This window comes from Zalophus californianus, chromosome 5, assembly GCF_009762305.2.
Source record: "Zalophus californianus isolate mZalCal1 chromosome 5, mZalCal1.pri.v2, whole genome shotgun sequence".
Taxonomy (NCBI): domain Eukaryota; kingdom Metazoa; phylum Chordata; class Mammalia; order Carnivora; family Otariidae; genus Zalophus; species Zalophus californianus.
In genome coordinates this window covers 113,496,650-113,515,496 of record NC_045599.1, presented here as the reverse complement: position 1 = coordinate 113,515,496, position 18,847 = coordinate 113,496,650, and the positions used below count along the sequence as shown (strand labels likewise).

At 46.9% G+C, this 18,847-nt stretch overlaps 1 protein-coding gene across 6 annotated transcripts in view; it reads left to right on the top strand.

Moving 5' to 3' along the window:
* The first annotated feature begins 307 nt into the window (after nucleotides 1-307).
* Nucleotides 308-18,847, top strand: part of ADRB2 (adrenoceptor beta 2) — a 109,552-nt gene continuing 91,012 nt past the window's right edge. For 4 of the 6 annotated variants that reach the window (XM_027605156.2, XM_027605154.2, XM_027605149.2 and 1 more), the window contains exon 1: nucleotides 308-1,686. In XM_027605156.2, coding sequence (XP_027460957.1) covers nucleotides 498-1,686 — 1,189 coding nt within the window. In that variant the 5' untranslated portion in view covers nucleotides 308-497. Of the gene's footprint in view, nucleotides 1,687-3,519; nucleotides 4,504-17,825; nucleotides 18,637-18,847 lie in introns of those variants that run through there. The other 2 variants (XM_027605153.2, XM_027605150.2) reach the window with 2 other exon arrangements.

Below are 18,847 nucleotides of genomic sequence, written 5' to 3'. Positions count from 1 at the left end.
CCGGGTCGGCGGGTGAGCGCGCCAGCCCCAGCTGCAGGCCTCGGGGCCAGCCGGGGAGCCCGGCAGGGAGAGGTGGCCCGCCCGCCACCCGGGAGCAGCTGGGCCCCGCCCGGGCCAGCCCCAGGAGAGGGCGGGAGAGGGGAGGGGAGGACGGGGAGGGGAGGGGACCTCGCCCTTTCGGGACTGCCCGCCCGCCATTGGCCGAAAGTTGCCGCACGTCACGGGGAGGGCAGTTCCCTAAAGTCCTGTGCACATAACGGGCAGCGCGCACTCCGGGGCGGCTTTTCCAGAGCGCCGGCCGGGTCCAACGCGCACGGGGAGCCCGCAGCACACCGCAAGCTCAGTGCAGGACGCGCCCCCAGCACAGCCACCCCCCGGCCACTGAATGAGGCTTCCCGGCGTCCACTCGCTGCCCGCAGCGCCGCGCCGGAGGTCCGCCCGCTGAGGCGCGGCCGGTGCGCCCGCAGCCAGTGCGCTCACCTGCCAGCCTGCGCGCCATGGGGCAGCCCGGGAACCGCAGCGTCTTCTTGCTGGCGCCCAACGGAAGCCACGCGCCGGACCAAGATGGCACGCAGGAACGGAACGAGGCGTGGGTGGTGGGCATGGGCATCGTCATGTCGCTCATCGTCCTGGCCATCGTGTTTGGAAATGTGCTGGTCATCACAGCCATCGCCAGGTTCGAGCGTCTGCAGACGGTCACCAACTACTTCATCACCTCCCTGGCCTGTGCTGACCTGGTCATGGGCCTGGCGGTGGTGCCCTTTGGGGCCAGCCACATCCTCATGAAAATGTGGACCTTTGGCAACTTCTGGTGTGAGTTTTGGACTTCCATTGACGTGCTGTGTGTCACGGCCAGCATCGAGACCCTGTGCGTGATCGCAGTGGATCGCTACTTTGCTATCACATCACCCTTCAAGTACCAGAGCCTACTCACCAAGAATAAGGCCCGGGTGGTCATTTTGATGGTGTGGGTCGTGTCAGGCCTTACCTCCTTCTTGCCCATCCAGATGCACTGGTACCGGGCCACCCACCAGGAAGCTATCAACTGCTACGCCAAGGAGACCTGCTGTGACTTCTTCACGAACCAAGCTTATGCCATTGCCTCCTCCATCGTGTCCTTCTACTTTCCCCTGGTGGTCATGGTCTTCGTCTACTCCAGGGTCTTCCAGGTGGCCCAAAGGCAGCTCCAGAAGATAGACAAATCTGAGGGCCGCTTCCATGCCCAAAACCTCAGCCAAGTGGAGCACGATGGGCGGAGCGGGCATGGACATCGCAGGGCCTCCAAGTTCTGCCTGAAGGAACACAAAGCCCTCAAAACGCTGGGCATCATCATGGGCACTTTCACCCTATGCTGGCTGCCCTTCTTCATCGTCAACATAGTGCACGTGATCCAGGATAACCTCATCCCCAAGGAAGTTTACATCCTTCTAAACTGGGTGGGCTATGTCAACTCTGCTTTCAATCCCCTTATCTATTGCCGGAGCCCAGACTTCAGGATTGCCTTCCAGGAGCTTCTGTGCCTGCGCAGGTCTTCTCTGAAGGCCTGTGGGAATGGCTACTCCAACAACAGTAACAGCAGAACCGACTATGCTGGGGAGCACAGTGGATGTCACCTGGGGCAGGAGAAAGACAGCGAACTGCTGTGTGAGGACCCCCCAGGCACGGAAGACCTTGTGAACCGTCAAGGTACTGTGCCTAACGATAGCATTGATTCGCAAGGGAGGAATTGTAGTACAAACGACTCACTGCTCTAATGCAGTTTTTCTACTTTTTATGAATCCCCCCCCCAACAAAACACTAAACAGACTATTTAACTTGAGTGTAATACATTTAGAATAAAATTGTATAGAGATGTGCAGGAGGAAGGACAGCCTTCTGCCTTTTTTTTATTTTTTTAAGCTGTAAAAAAGAGAAAGCATATTCGAGTGATTGTTTCTTGTACAGTTCAGTTCCTTTTTTTGCATGGAACATGTCAGGTTGTGTCTGAAGGGCTTCAGTCCCAGAGGACCTGGGGCTGTTATGTTTTGATGACTTTTCTGTGGATCTACCTCATTGGTCAAGTATTAGGGGTAATATATATTGCTGCTGGTAATTTGTATGTGAAGGAGTCTTTCCTTCCTGCACCTTTGCACTGGAGGACCTTGAGTATCTTGGACCTTTCAGCTGTGAACACGGACTCTCCCCGCTCCTCTTATTTGCTCAAACAGGGTGTTGTAGGCAGGGATTTGAGGGGCAACTTCAGTTGTGTTCCTGAGCAAAGTCTAAAGTTTACAGTAAATAAATTGTTTGACCATGACTTCATTGCACCTGTTTCTCCAAAACCCCTTGACCGGAGTGTGGTCGCCTCCCCCACTGGAAACCGCAGGTAACTATTTGTAATAACTGCCCAGGGACTTAATATGGAATGATACAGGAATGGCATGCACTGATTGCTTAACCCTTTCCTTTGCCTTTGAATCTGCCGCCGCAAACCTGTATCTCTCCTAATGCCAGTGCCTCAGAGCAGTTCTGCCTGCCGTCAGCATAGCTTGTCTCACAGGTCCTATGGTGATTCTGTGTTGTTACAGCAGAAACACTGACTCATAGAAACGGACTTATGGGCATCTGTTTTGTCCCTCTGTGCACCCCTGCCACCCACCTTCCAGTCCTACTTGTTTAATAGCTGCTTTTGTTATATATTGGCTGCATCTTATAGTGGAGATCTTTGCACTGCATCAGCGTTTGGTATTTTAAAGATAAGAAAGAAGCTCTTATGAGCAAGCCACTCAAACACAGCCCGGTAATTCCAAGGGAAACTGAAAAGGGCACTGGTCATAGGGAGAAAGCTGGAAAACACTTACCCGATGAATACCTCATGAGCTCGGAAGGGGACTGCAGCCCCTCCTCCTTCTTTACTTCGGTCTCTTTTCCCCCTCTCCCTTTGACCCTCCTCACTCGGGTATAAAGCCAGACTTCTCAGCCTCGGCACTATTAACCTTGCGGGCCAGATGATTCTCCGTGGTGGGGGGCCGTCCTGTGTGCGGTCAGACGTTCAACAGCATCCCTGGCCTCTACCCATTAGATGCCAGGAGCGCCCTCTGAATTGTGACAACCAAAAATGTCTCCAGGCCTTGCCAAATACTCCTCGAGGGGTGAAGTCACCCCTGGTTGAGAACCACAGATAGAAATCTGTTTAGATTTTTAGATTCTGTCTAATGCCACCACTTGATTTTGCAGAGCATCCGAGAGGGATTTTCCATGGGTCGCCCAGTTAGTGACAGACCCCAGGCCAGCGCTCTTCCCTCCACCCCCATGCTGCCTTCCGAACTCACCTTCCAGTCGCCCTGACAATGACTGTATTTGGGGGCGGGGAACGTGCAGTATTTGTAGGGCTTATCCGTGGAAGCCAGGCCTGGGAGTCCTACAGCTTTTTTGTGGAGAGATTCAAATACTGTGAAGAGGCACAGGAGGGAAAATCACAAAAGTAAACACATTTCTTCTCCCACCCCCTTTCTATTTTTGCCTGTGTGCCTGAGCCAGAACTTGGCCCAGGTTTGACAGAGTGGACCGTCCTCCTCGGCAACGCCAGCCTGGAGAGGATCAGCCTGCAGGTTCATTGCCATTTCACCCGCTCCTGAAGCTGACTCCACTTCTTTCTTCCCTTCTGTCCCAGCCAAGGTCCCCAGCCAGAGAAGCATTGGCTTCCTCTGCTTCCTGTCAGCTCAGTGATGGGTGTCCGGGTGCACACTCAGCTCTTGGGAGAAAGCTAGGTGCCCGAGTTTCTGGAACGTGCCATGACAAATGGGAAAGTGGTTGCCCTTCAGCACTTTTGCTTTTTCTCCAAGGGCTTACCTGCCCGTTCTCACATTCTCCACCTGCTCTGGGCCCCCGACCCAGAGGTGTGGGTCGCTTCTCCAGCTAATCTTCACCCTCCTGGTGGCCTCACCGGATCTTGGACTTCCAAGAGCCCATAGAAAGCATTGGGCATCCGAGGAGATGAAAAATCTGTGAGGGGGAATGACCTGCCCAAGGTAAGAAGCCAAGGATGTGAGAGACGGGCTACAGCCGGAGAAGCCAACTGTCGGCTGTTACTCCAGGAACTGCTGTGTTCCCTCCACCACATGGTCATTGACTTCTGTCCTCACCCTCAATTGTGGAAGCTTTTCCCTGGGGCTGTCCTATAACAAACTCCTTTCAGTGGATGTTTTTATTGCTCTCAGGTCCTTAGCACAAAATTCAGGCAATGACCAAATAATCCGCAATAGGGGCAAGAGAAAGAATTGTTCTTTTACTCAGCAAGAGTCTACTAGGATATCCTCAGTGTTTAGGGGGAAGCTACAAGATTCCTTAGCCCACCAGGAATTCCAAGCCACTCCAGGTAGAAATTTCAAGTAGAAATTGTTGTAAACTTTTCTGTCATCGCTGTAAGTCCCGTGGACAATAAACATTGTTTTTAAAAAAAAAAAAATGTTGTATATATATTCTTTTGGTTAGAGAAGCATCTAATGTAATTTCAGTTAAAATTCAGGTACAAGGGAGTTTAGCCATATTCCTTTAGGAATCCTTTCAATATAAAAACTTTGATCGGTTTTAAGGGTCTTGACAAACAGGCATTTTAGGCAGGTCTCAATCCCTTGCTTTCTGTCATCTTTTGTTTTGCGCTTTGGGTGGGGGGAGGTGGGCAGGCATTTGTCGGTGTCCCTCTGTCCCTCCATTTGCTGACAGGTTGGTTACATAAGGTTTGTGTTGGATTCATCATCATAAAGTTTTCTTTGCCTGGACAGCAAGTTCTCAGAATCTGTCAAACGAGAACCTTATCCTGAGATGCAAGCCGGCAGGTGTTCCAAGTGGCGGGTCAGGGTGGGCCTCCCCACTGAGGTCACCACCAGGGGAAGGAATCTGGGGCAAAGGGGGCTTGGAAGTAGGACCTGGTGTCACGCAACGCTTAGCATAGTTCTGGTGAAACTACCACCAAAAGAAGCGCAGGCTAGAATCAGTCAGGGGCATTTATGGAGCACCTACTGTGAGCAGCGTGAGAAGAGTAGAGGCTTCAATCTCTACCTTCTGTAGCAGAAGATGAATAATACTAAACAGATCCCTTTTATGGAATCTTACTAAATGATTGGGACAGTGCTAGACACCTTTTTAGGCATTACATCATCTGGACAGCCTTATGATGTAGGCAAGATAATTGTCCTCTCCTAACAAATGGGACGACAGAGGCTTAGAAAGATTAAGTAACTTTCCAAAGCTGCACAAACTGGCGAGCTGCAGTCAGACTGGAACCCGGGTCCCCGTGAGTCCAAACCCCTGCAGACCAGGAAGCAGCCCAAGGCAGCTCATAATCCATGCCAGAAAGAGTGTAAGAGCTTGAAACGCAATACCTTGCTGAGAGAAGAGGGAGGTTGCTGTGGGCTGGGGCAGGAAGGAATGTGCCCTTCGGAGCATGTGACTGCAGGGCTGCCGGGGACTGGGACAGGAAACCAATCACCCAAGTGCCTAGTTTGTTTCTCCGAGCCTTTGCTTTGTCTTTTCATTGAGAATCAGGCAACGCTGAAAAGAGGATCTGAAACTTTAAAAGGAGCACCAGGGTGGAGCAGAAACACAGCCAGCCTCACATCCCGAATTCACTTTTGGTTCCGAAGTTAGGAAGTTCTCGGAAATGGAGCGGGCAGCTGGGACCTGATGGGAAATGGGGCAGGCCGAGGCGGCCCTCTCAGGGCTGCTGTTCATTTTGGGCAGTCACCTTCCAGGGCCAGGGAGACGGTCTTCTGACAGCGGAGAGCAAGTTCAGTGAATGCACTTGGAACGAGACTTTTCACGGACAGTATCACGTCCACGAAATTCTGCCCTGCGCTAATCCCTCCTTCACTGACAGTGCAAATACAATTTGAAGGAGCCATTTTTGAAATACCTAAGAGAACAAACTTCCCAAGCACTCTCAAGGGCTTGAGAAATACTGGTATCTTATTGAATAATAGGAGGCAGGGTGAGGTAAAAAGAGGCCTGATCTGGGATTCAGGCAGAGAGGTTTCAGGTCTCCACTCAGGCTTGCTCTCTCTCTCTCTCTCTCTCTCTCTCTCTCCCATGTTGGGTCAGGCCGTTTTCCTCAGTGGACCTCAGTTTGCTCATCTGTAAAATCATGAGGCCAGTGCAGGGGGTCTCTAAGCTCCACTCAAGTATGAATTCAGACAGCCATTAATTTAGAAGCTAAGTACAGCCAGTAGTTCATAATTCTAACTAGAACGGATGACATTTGTCATATAAATAATGATTGAGTATCCTGGGGGTGGTCGGCTGGCAGAGGAGAATGTTGTGAAGACCTATTTGATGCATGGTACCTGCCTTCACATATTTAAGGACCATCTGGGGGGAAAGGAGCACACCAATTTTTTATTGTTATGTTAATCACCATACATTACATCATTAGTTTTTGGTGTAGTGTTCCATGATTCATTGTTTGTGCATAAAACCCAGTAGGAGCACATCAATTTTATATGAACACCAGAAGGCAAGCAGAAACTTAGAGGAAGGTAGATTCCCAGCCCAGGTGAAAAAAAGACTAAGATCGAAATAGGTTATCTCTCAGAAGAGTGAGCCTCCTATGACTGGAAGCATTCAAGAGAAGCCCAAACAAAGCTCTGTGTGGGATGAAGCACAAAGGGTTCCTGCACCAAGCAGGGGCTGGACTAAGCTCCTTCCAAATCTGTGTCTCCATGTCCTTGAAAACAATAGACCTGAATGTTCTTAAAAAGTATTCAGACTGTTCCCTAATTCCAGCTGGCCTTCTCCCCAATTCCTCTGGATTTCAGAGGTTTCACTGCATTCCTAAACAGGAAACCTCCGGGGGAAATCAGGATCTCAACAGTCCTTGGCCATGGGGGGAAATCCAGAAATAGAGAAATAAGGTTAAGCAGTTTTCCAAACTATTAGACCTTTTCATCAGCTGCTCTTCCCATGGCTTTTGCAAATGACCTACTAACTCCCAGAGAGAGAATAATGAGAGCTGCAAAGTCCCCTCTGCAAAGGCTATTACATACTTCTCCACCCTCAGAATCAGTGCACTTCCTTCCTGTGGTTTTTCCGTCACCCTCGCAGGGCGGGAAGGAAGGGAGGCAGGTCCCTTGAAAGCATGGAACACTTCAAAGCCCTCTGGTCCGAGAGCCTGGAGACCTGGGGTCTCTCACAGCCCAGCCACTAACCAGCTGGGCCACGGCGGCCAGGTCACTTTCATTCTCTAAACCTGGTTTCATCCTCTTGAACGAGAGATAGTTTGGTTTCCATGAGTCTTGTGTTTCCTTCTTCCAGAATTCTGTAAGATTTCAGAAAGTGTTCAAAGCTGCACATCTAGCTGCAACGCTTTTATTTTAAAAGCACATTTTCTTCTCATTAAAAAGGTAATAGATGCTCTTTGTAGAACATTTAAAAATAGAGGAAAGCCCCAAATGAGATAAATCACCCATAACATTACCACCTAGAGATAACCATTGTTTTTTTTTTTTTAATTTTTTTGGACCTCTTTTTTTTTTAAGATTTTTTTTTATTCATTTCACAGAGTAAGAGAAAGCAAGGGAGGGAACACAGCAGGAAGAATGGGAGAGGGAGAAACAGGCTTCCTGCCAAGCAGGGAGCCCGATGCGGGACTCGATCCCAGGACCCTGGGATCATGACCTGAGCTGAATGCAGACACCCAACAACTGAGCCACCCAGGCGCCCCTAGAGATAGCCATTGTTAAACGTGATGTGTATGCTTCCAGTCTTTGTCCTAAGCCTGGCTATGCAACACGTATAGATACATTTTTAAATAAAAATGAATTAGATTATTAATACAACTTTGGACCCACTGATAATAATTTTACAAATTCCTCCTTGAATATATTTTATGTATAATACGATCCAGATAGCATAACTAACCTGGCAATATACAGCGTCCAACAGTTTTAAAACTTTCAGGGTACAGAGGAATCAACACTCCCAGAGCATTGGATTGGGAAGTCTGAGCTGGGCCCCAAGAATCTGCATTCTAGCAAGTTCCCCCAGGTTTCTCTAACACCGGGGGTCCAAGGATCACATTTTGATGAATAAGTTTACAGAGATAAATTCTGTCAATTAAACAGAACGCCCCCCACTTCCTTGCTAGTCGACGAAAAAGATGTTTCCATACTTGTCTCTTGGAAAGCATGCTTTCTGCAAATGAGCTCTAGTCTGCTCTCAGAGCATAGGGAACTGACCACTGAACTCCTCGGGCATTATTAAATGCCTCCAGCCCAGCTAGTTGACTTCTGTTAAAATAAATCTATTCAAGTTATATAGTGACCAAAACCTATTATTTGAAAAGTACAACAGCAGACTTCTATTCCACGGTGCACCTCTCGTGAGAATAATGGCTAAGAACTCCAGAGTGCTACTATGAACTCTGCATCGTGCTTGGCAATTTTTGTGCACGATCTCATTTAGTGCTCACCCCAGCCCTACAGAATGGGTACCATTGTGTTTGTCCTCCTTTTATAAATAAGGAAACTGAGACTCGAAGGGGTTAACTAAGTTGCCAAAGATGACACGACCCACTGGAGTGAAACGGAGGTATTCTGAACCAGAGCCCATGTGCCTCACCGCTAGGATACGCCATCTTTCTCTCTTGCGGGGGTCAGGTCAGAGAGAAGGGGACAGAGGATGATGATAAGACATTTTTACTGGGTGCACTTGGTTTCATTCTCCAGGGATGCTTTTCCTGAGGCCTGATTAATTTCTGAGCCTCGTGACTGAGAGGCAAGCCCATGCCAGTGGGGGGTAGGCTGTGGCGAAGTATGAACGAGGAAACCAGATTGCCCCCCGTCTTTCACCATCATTCAGGCACTGTTTGCGGGCTTCTCCTGCTAGGCAGGAGGCAGAGATGGGCTCCTGGTACCAGCACACTGGTTTGCGCTGAGTCAAATCCTGACCTTTATGGCAGGAAGCTCTTGACATCTGGCTTTGGGGTGTTTTTCCCATCTCTCTGCCCAGGTCTGTGTTAGTATCTGAGATTTCACATTAGAGAATATCCAGGTGGGATGGGTGCTGAGCAAGCCCATTCCTTCCCAAGTGTACTAAGAAACCCCAGGCTCCAAGAGGTGGGATTGGTGATAAGGTACCAGGGGCTGGGAAGGGACCATCTCTCCTGGCTGGTTCTATTATCACTGTTCCAGTGCTGAGAGGAGGAAGACTGGCGTTTCTGAATACATTCACTTCTCCAGGAAGAGAAAACAGTTTTTAAAATCACAACAGCCATACTCATGACAAAGCAAAATTAGGGTCCTAGGGAACTCTTGCTTTCTTTTCAACCATAACTGCCTTTGTCTGGAGAGTTTTCTTCATTGGGCCCATTCTGTCTCTGTTCTACCGCCGAATGTTCCTCTTTATAAAAATCTTATTAGGTGTTCCTAGGTACTGCAAACAAGCCTGATCATCTGTGGGTGGGTTTTTATTGTTTTGTTTGGGTTAAGAGGTGCTCACAGTTCTCTGAGATACATTGTCAATTCTAAGTCTGTTCTGCTCACCACATTTAGACTTCTTTCCTGTTTCACTTCCCAGTGTCTCTCTGTAGTTCCAAATGATCACCTGGCCTCCACAGCCTCACAGAACTGAGGGTGAACCTCAAGAGCCTGAGGTGGCCAGGCTTACAAATCTCTTTCTATAGGATCGTGAAAGGGCTAAGTGATAACAGTTTAGGTAGTTTAGGTAGGAGTTTCTTGGCACTATTTTATTTTACTACAGGGGGTCCCAAAAATGATCTGGGGGAATTTCTGAGGAAATGCACATTCCTGGCCCCCATCCCTGAGATTCTAATCTGACAGGACTGTGGTTGGGAGCCAGCAATCTGTATTTTGCCACAATATCTCCCAGAGGACTGCGATGCTCTGAGGTGCTCTGAGGCAATTCGAGGACCTAAAACTAGCACTGTCTTCCCTTCCCTGCCCTTCCCACTAAAGAGCACAAAATGTAGGCATACAAAAGAAATGATCCTGTACGGTTGCATACATTCACAAAAAAAAAATCATCCTATCAAATAAACAGAATCCTAATTTTCCTGTGTTACCAAATAAAACAATGTAGATGAAAACAATTTATAAGTGATAAAGAATTACTCCGACTGACCATAAAATGCCCAGTCCCAAACCTTCTGCAGTAGACCAGAAGGTAGCAGGACAGGAGGAAAAGGGATTCTGTTGCAGTGATGGGCTCCTAGTCTAGGGCTCCCTCTTCCCTGACACCATGCCTTGGTTAAGCCAAATCATGCTAAAGGCTATATGAATCTATTTGCCCGATGTACATAAACCCTGCTACTTAGAAACCTGACAGGGGTCCCAGCCAGCTGCAGAGAAGAGTATGATTCATACATATTCACCCATATACCTCCACACACCCAAATAAACACACACACACACACACACACACATACACTTTTACATTGATGCCTATACCCGTGTCAACACAAATACACACTCACACTCATTTCCACATAGCAGTGTGGCCACATCTAGGTTCTTTTGTGTGTACGCCCACCCGAATATGTACACACATATAGGACACAGACATACTCAGACTTAAACCTTAGAGAAAAACACATATAGGGATTCCTAAGTACACTCTTGTGTGCTCCCAATGAGCAAACACGCCACGTCATGTAATCATGGGCCCACTGCTGCCAAAGTAGGCACAGGTCCATGTGCAGACCCCTTGATTTAATGCACGTGTACTGAATTCCTATTGAGTGCCAGGAATTGTTAGGTGTTGAAGAACAGTGAGTGAACAAAGACAGTTTATCTTTGCCCTTACTGAGTTGGTATGTAATGAGAGAGAGAACTTTTTAAAAAATGCATGCCAAGTTGTAACTGTGATCAGTGCTATGGAGGAGATAGGTGGTGTTTTGAGGAATCTGACTAATTCTAAGAGCTCAGTAAGGGTTCCCCCAAAGAACTGAGGTTTCAGCTGGGAGCTGAAGGATAGCTAGATAATTTCTTGAAAAAGAAAGGAGAGAAGAGCAGGCCACTCAGGTAGAAAAGCATGTGCAAATGTCCTGTGGTAATAGGAAACCTCGTGCATAAGAAGACTGAGCAGAGGTCAGTTTAGTCGGTGTGCAGAGAGGGAGAGCAAGGCAGGGTGCAGGGTAAGCCCGAAAGAGGCAGAGCGGGGCCACACGTGAAGGGACTTTTAGGCCACACTAAAGATTTGGGTCTTTGTCCCAAAAGCTTTTAGAAATCACTGATATGTTTACAGTAGAGATCAGATTTGTATCTACTCTACAAGACACTCTCACGTAGATAAGGGCACACACATGGGTTCACAGGGACGCTTGAGTGTGTTTTCTTAGAAACACACTTTTACATGTAAATATTCACTTAAAAACACTGCCTCTCTGAATACACTCTTACATATTTATGTGCATGGTATAACCCAGCGGGCATTGGGAGGTGTGGGAACATATTCCTCACTGGGTATCATCAGGCCTAAGCCAGTCCTTGGGGTGGGGATTAGGTTAGTGGTGTATCAGACCCAATCCAAACCCTCTAACTTTGGAGCTTTGGGCTTTTAGGCTTGGCCTCCTGCTCCTCTCCCACTCCTCTTGGCTCGGAGCACACCATGACAAGGTGGGGTTTCCTTCAGAACATGATTATTGACTATTCTTGGCCTGGGCAAGGAGGGGAGGATGGGCAGGTTGGGTTGCATAAAGATTGCCTTGTGCCCTCCCAGAGCTGTAAGCAGAGCCTCTGCCCAGCTCCAAGCCCGAGCACCCTTTGCCCAGAGTCGGCAGTACCACGAAGAAAATGTAACGATGGGAAATCAGAGGTCTGCAGGTCCCGGTGGCGACTGTGGTGGGACGCCAAGTAGTGCCTTCCATAAGGAACCACTGCACGAAATGTGACACTGAAGGAAGAAACAGACAAAGTCTGGCAGGAAAGCCTTCCAAGGCAAGATGTCCCACTGCATGCTTACTGCTTTGGCACAGTAAACACATGTACACATATATTTGCTCATTGACAAATTTTCCTCTGGTGGGTGTAACATCTTTCAACAGAGAAAGCAACGAGTAATTTCTCAGCCACAATACTGCATTATTTTCCGTCCGATGAACTGGAACTACACTTGTGTGCGTTTGCTCCTGTTTACCAGCAAAGCCCGTACGGGCCTTAATGAGAGCTAGCGACAGACTCCAGGGCGATCAACAGGAACATTCATGCCGAATTCAAGGCTCACCTAGAGCCTGACATCTTAAGGCCATAAAGACGTTCCTGAGTGATTTTTTTTTATATATACTTTAAAGACTCCTACCCACTGAGATTTGATGTTTTCCAATGTGTGCTGGGAAATGTTTTCTTCTATAATTAAAAAGAATTATATAATGTAATTTGAAGCTCTTCTTATTTTGCTTCAGGCTGTGTAAGGAACATCCTTCTTTTCTCCCAGTTGGGTGCTCTTTTATGCTGCCCTGGCCGCAAGCATATCAGACCCATCAAGTGCTGCAGACAACAGCCCGGTGCTCAAGGGGACGCTGTGCTGTAACGATCTCTCATATTGATCTAGCACTTGGCAGTTTACAAAGGGCTTTTTATCTGCCCTCTTATCTAATCCTTACAACTCTGAGGGCAGTATGCTTGTTCCCCTTTCACAGATAAAAAGACTGAGGTTAGAGGCACCCAGGTGGCTCAATCAGTTGTGTCCAAACTCTTGATTTCAGCTCAGGTCATAATCTCAGGGTCGTGGGATAGAGCCCCGCTTCGGTCTCTGCGCTCAGCTCGAAGTTGGCTCGTCCCTCTCTGCATCTCCCCCCACTCACTCTCTCTCAAATAAATAAATAAATAAAATCTTACAAACAAAACAAAACAAAAAACACTGAGGTTACAGGATTTGCTTAAGGGCATGGAGCTACCACATGGCAGGGTTGGGACTTGAATTTAGGTCTTCATGCTCAGTCAGGAAATAACACAAGTTTTCCTGCACTCAGCTACCCTTCTAGGACTCAGGCTCCTCTTATCGTACTTCTCTGCTTTCTGCTGCATTTTATCTTATAAATTCAGTGCTAACGCTCCCTAGCACTGGAAGCCACAGCTGCCAGGCTTCAGATAAGTGACTGCCTGCTCCCGAGACAGTCCCCAGGATGCTTTCAATATTGACAAGCCCCAAGCTTGGGTGAGCTCATGCTGAGAGAGGGCAGTGCTCATCTCTGTCAACTGTGGCTTCGAGCAAAAGCTCCAGACCTTTCGGGTTCCTCCTGCCAGTCACCAGATGTACTTTCAACAAGTGGGAGCCATGGGATCACACACCTACCCAGCTGGGCAGCGCAGGGCTCCCTGAGGCCATGCTTGTTCGCTTTGCCCAATTCCTCTTGGACCAGGATGCTTCTGTGGGAAGACCTGGTGTGATTTGCCCCAATCCCATGCCCACTGGGCACAGCCCAGCCTGCTTCAAAGAGCCAAGTTCCACACCTCAGTAAAAATTGCAGGCTCCAGGAAGTATTTCAACTTCTTGAGAACAGCTCGTATTGGACTAAAATATCTTATTTTAGTCACAGGAATTAGATGTTCTTGTTTTGCACACACATCTTCCAACAGATTTGCCTTCAGCACAGGTGAACAGTATTTAACAGGTCTGAGAAAACTTGGGATGGAGGACATATTGCCAATTGCTTCCCCTCCAAGTGTCAGCTTATCTGATTTACTTAGCTCTCCAAACAACATTTGATTGATTGCTTGATTCCTTCATTCCTTCCTTGAAAAGATGTTTGAACACTTATAAATGGCGGAACCTGTGCTAGCGACGAGGGATGGAACTATGACCAACATAGACATGGTGGGTCCCTGTGCTTTAGTTTCTTACAGTCTAATGGAGAAGACAGACAATGAAAAGGGAATTGTAAATCATTTTTGGATCACATTCCTCAATATTAACACCAGAGAAACTTAAATATACTAAATTGGTTGTCAGGATTTTACTAGGACTAGGAAATCTGCTGAGGTATATGTCAACCTCAGACTGACTCCTAATCATCCATAAAAATATTACTGTCTTCCTTATAAAAACACCTCAGGGAGGGGCGCCTGGGTGGCACAGTCAGTTAAGCGCCCAACTCTTGGTTTAAGCTCAGGTTGTGATCTCAGGGTGGTGAGATCGAGACCTGCATCAGGCTCTGCATTCAGTGCGGAGTCTGCTCAGGACTCTCTTTCCCTCTGCCCCTCCACCCACGTGATCTCTCTCTCTCTCAAATAAATAAATAAATTTAAAAAATAATAAAAATAAACACATCTCAGGGAAACGTGTAGTTGACAGTGGCTTCCAAGGTTACCAATGGTCTCAGTCTTGGTACATCTCTTGGAGTATTGTGTGCAATTCTGAAGCCACATTTTTTCAAGGGAAGGGGGACATTTGGGGCCCTTCTATGCTTGCCAGATTTAGCAAATAAAAATCTAGGACATTCAGTTATATTTTAATTTTGGATAACCAACAAATTCTTTTTTCATATAAATATGTTCCAAATATTGCATGGAACATACTTATACCAAAAAAAAAAAAATTCATTGTTTATCTGAAATTCAAATTTAACTGGGCTTCCTGAATTTTTATCTGACAGCCCTACACTAGAGAACAAGAGCAAAGATAGTGAGGAAATCTCAATGATGTGTCTCAAAAGGAATCTTTAGAGAAGCCTGACTTTCTAGCTTGGAGACAATGATAATAAGAACCTAGATTTTTGTAGGGAAGCATTTTCCAAACACTTTTTTCTAATAGTATATATGGAAAATAGCAAATGATACTCTGGGAGAAAAAAAAAAAAAAAAGCTTTCAAGGTCGAAAATTTGGGAAACATTACATGGCCAGCCTTCCCATTTTGGAGTTCACACTATGCAGAAGCGTGGTAAATGTTCTGAGCACTCTTGTGGGAAACAGACCTGGTTGACCTGGTTTAACTTAGCATGCCTACAGAATGCTATTTGTGGTCTTTTGTCTGTTTGTTTTGATATTTTTTTTTTTATAGAGGACACCCATTAACATTGTGCAAACTTACTACTCTGCCCGGCACACTTTGGGGAACGCTGGCATAAAAAATAAAAGTTTTCTTTGAATATCCAGAGTGCTGCTGGGTAGGGAGGAAGCAGATTTAGTCTTCGTAAGCCAAAGGGCCAAGCTGTACCCAATGCACGGACACATCTGGGAGACAGATTTCTGGCCCAGGGTAAAGACTAAAACTTTCTAAAAATTATAATAGTCTGAAAGGTAATGAGCTCCCCATCTGAAGATGTTAAAGCAAAACCAAAATGCTACTGGGGACACGAGAGAAAATTCTTGTTTTGTGCAGGAAATTCTCTGGGTCTGCTAGGAAAGGTGTATTCACATAAAACACAGAGGGGCCTCCACCGGCAAACAGATTTTAAAATTATGTCCTGTGCTGTCTGAGTCTATCCCTCTTGGATATATTCTTACTGTGTTCCCTTCACAACTCTGGGCCAAATCTTTCAAGGATATTAGTCCTCTCAAGTTAATGAGCTTTGCTCTGATCTTGGTCTCTTCATAGCCTAGCCCAGCTACCTTGGGTCTTGGCTCTTTGGAACCCCACCCTGAGCCTCTGTGAGTGACTTATGGACCTCATGAGTAAACAAGAGCTCACATCTGAGCTTAGCACCTCAGAAGAAGGTGGGGTGTGGAGAAACTTTGCTCCCTGCTCCCCCAGGACTGTGAGCCTCCTCCAGGTGGTCTCCACACCGACCACGGCATACCTGAGGCACTCTGCATAACAGAAGTCAAAAGAGGTTCAAATCCCAACTCTGCCTCTTCCTGAGTCTATGACCTGGAGAAAATTGCTTGGCCTCTCCAACTTATATTTTCCTCCATGAAAAAAAAAAAACAAGAATGATAATATCTGCATCAAAAAAACAAGAATGATAATATCTGCATCATAGTATCATGGAGATGAAAAGAGATTAAAAGTACATTCTAAAGACCCAGAAGAGGGCCGGTACTAAGTGGACATTCAGTCAATATTTATTTAATGGATGACTGTGATTGTTACCATCAAAGTAAAGACTTCCAGAGAAGTTAAAAGATTTCTGTATAATTGCAATAATCAGTGTGCCAAGACTTCAGGCCTTAGCGAAAGCAATAAGCTGGAAATTGTCCCAATCTCTAACACCTTCCTTTTGAGAACTTGAGAACAGAAAGTAATGCATGTGTATTAAAGATCACAGTTTTCCTTCCTGCAGGTGTTGGGCCAGTGCTAGGAGGAGCACTGGATTTGGGGGCAGGTTGCCCCGCTTCTTGCTTTAAGTGACTCTGCCTCTTCTTCCATGCTGGACTCTGGCCCTCATCTGTAAGATAAAGGGGTTGGACTAAGATTTCTTTAGGTTCCATGAGCTGTGCCTTTGAATGGGGGGCGTTGGATGCAGATACGTAAGTAATAGTCCATGATACTTGGTGAAAGAAAGACCTTGCCAAACGAAAGCAATGTGTACGTGTGTGTGTGTGTGTGTGTGTGTGTGTGTGTGTGTGTGTGTGTGTGTGTACACGGCCACAGGATTTGAAGTCACTTTAATTGCCCCTGCTCTTGTGCCCATCTGTAAGTCTGGAAATAAGGAGTTAGACCCAGAATTAGTTGTGAATGAGTGACCTCCGAATGGGGAGAGCTGGGTTCGAGTTCCAGTCCCGACCTCGCTGGCGGAGCCTGCGCTCCATCTCCAGGGTGTGACACCCCCTCCTGTCCCCACCTTGGCCTCCCCACCTTTCACGTGACACGTTTGGTCCGAAGTTCTGTGTCTCCTGGGAAAGCGTCTCTGATCTATTTTCGCTTGGGTTTGCATGCTCTCTGCAAGGACTGTCATCCCGATGACTCAAGTTTTGCTTCTTTCGTTTGATCTGCTCTGGTTTCATAACATAAGCTCTACAGCCGATTTTAGCATTTCTTGGATTATGAGAGTGTCCGCAGGAAGGTCCCAGAGCATTGGTCTCCATTTCTGCCCAGGATACTTGTCTCCTCCTTCCCCACGCGGCCCATCCTGACACTCCCTGCCATTCTGGTACAGGCAGAGCCCCTCCCCTCCCCTGGATGACACACTAAGTGGAGTCTGGTTTTCACATTAGCCGAGAGGAGGCTCTGAAGTCAGAAATCCTTGGCACATGACTCACTTTGTCTCTTTGTGCCTCATTTCCCCCAATTATAAATAGGTGGAGTCTCACACTTTCTCACCTCCCAGTGTTTGCCCCCACCACCAGGGAGGTGGTTTTGTGCCCATGAGGTGTCCCCTTTTTTCACAGTTGGGCTTTTTCGAGTATCACAGCCCAGGGGCATTCTCTAGGAAAACAATGTGTCTCTCTGTCTCTCTGCTTCCGCACTGGGTCCTCTCCAGATTTCCCTTCATTACTGCCCGAGACACAGAACTTTCTAAAACACAGAAGCAACCTTCAGTGGTTCCCTATTACCTTCAGGATAAAGACCTCGGTGGGCAGGCAAGTTCCCAAGAAGCACAGTAGAAACTCACCGTGAGAACTAATGACTCATCCATCCATACACCCCCATGACTTGCACTCCTTCCCTGGGACCTGAGAAGTGTGTGGCGGTGCACTGGGAATGAAGAAAGAGGGGGGAACAAGGCTTGGGCCCTGTGTTTAAGAGGCCTACATACTTCGCGAAAAGGTAAACAGAAACACAAAAAATAATAACGTTTTTCTGTTTTAATTACTGGAGGTGCTCTTAGAAATCACTGGCCTAGCCCAACAGCCTCATTTCACACTTGTAGAAACGGATATTACAGAATTGGCAAATTATAAGAAAACACGTCTCTTAACAGGTCTCCCTGTCTCTACTCTGCCTCTCTTACCAGGGGCCCCTCTCCACTCTGCGGCCAGAGTCATCCTTCTGAGGGGCATGTGATGTTATCATTCCCCCGTGTGGACATTTTTCCGGGGCCCCACTGCAACTACAAAGAAGCCAAGCATCTTCCTGGGCCCAGGGTCTCGGTGCAGTTCAGCCCCTGCATCCTTGCCATTACCTCGGATAGGACTGCTCTTCTGCCAGATCTTCAGGCTTCTCTGTGTGACTGGGTCTCAACTGTAATGGCACCTCCTCAGGGCCATCCTCCCTGATGTGCATGCAAGGGGGATGCAGGCCCCACTCCCTCTCCTTTTCATCATCGTGACTAGGTGCATTCCCAGGCCATATCACCATCTGCACCATCTTGATGATTCATTCGTGTTTCTTCTTTATGACCTGTGCCCCACTAGAGGGTAAACTGCAGGAGGACTGGGGTTCGCCTCTATCTCTAATGTCTACAGCACTGTAGCTCACAGTTGATACATAAGAAATATTTGCTAAATGACTCATCATACAAACAAATGAATACATATTGAAGGAAATTTGAAAATGGAGAGTAGTAGAAAGAAACTAATAAAAACCACTCAATACTTCCTCCTTCCGGATATTACTTCTGTTAATATTTTGGAGCATTTCTTTTTGGGGGTCTCTTTTTGCCTAGGTATATATAGAATATATAGTATACATCTGATAGAAAATAAGTTTATGCTAAATTGTGGCTTTTTTCTCTTATCATTATGTTGTGTTTCTACATGCTATGAAATTAGCTTTTAAAATGATATTTTAAAATGCTGCATAAATTACATATGAATATATTAAAATTAATTGAAGCATTTCCCTAATCTTGGACACTGACAATTAATTCTTTTTTTTTTTTTTCTAACTGATCTAGTCTCTCTCCAAACCATCCTAATAGAACTTGGCTTTTAAGATACTTGTGGTAACTACTCCTTGCTGTGAGTAGCTGAGTGGAAGACATTACTTTCTTTCCAGGAAATGTCAACAGACCAGTCCTTCATTTTGTATGTTTTC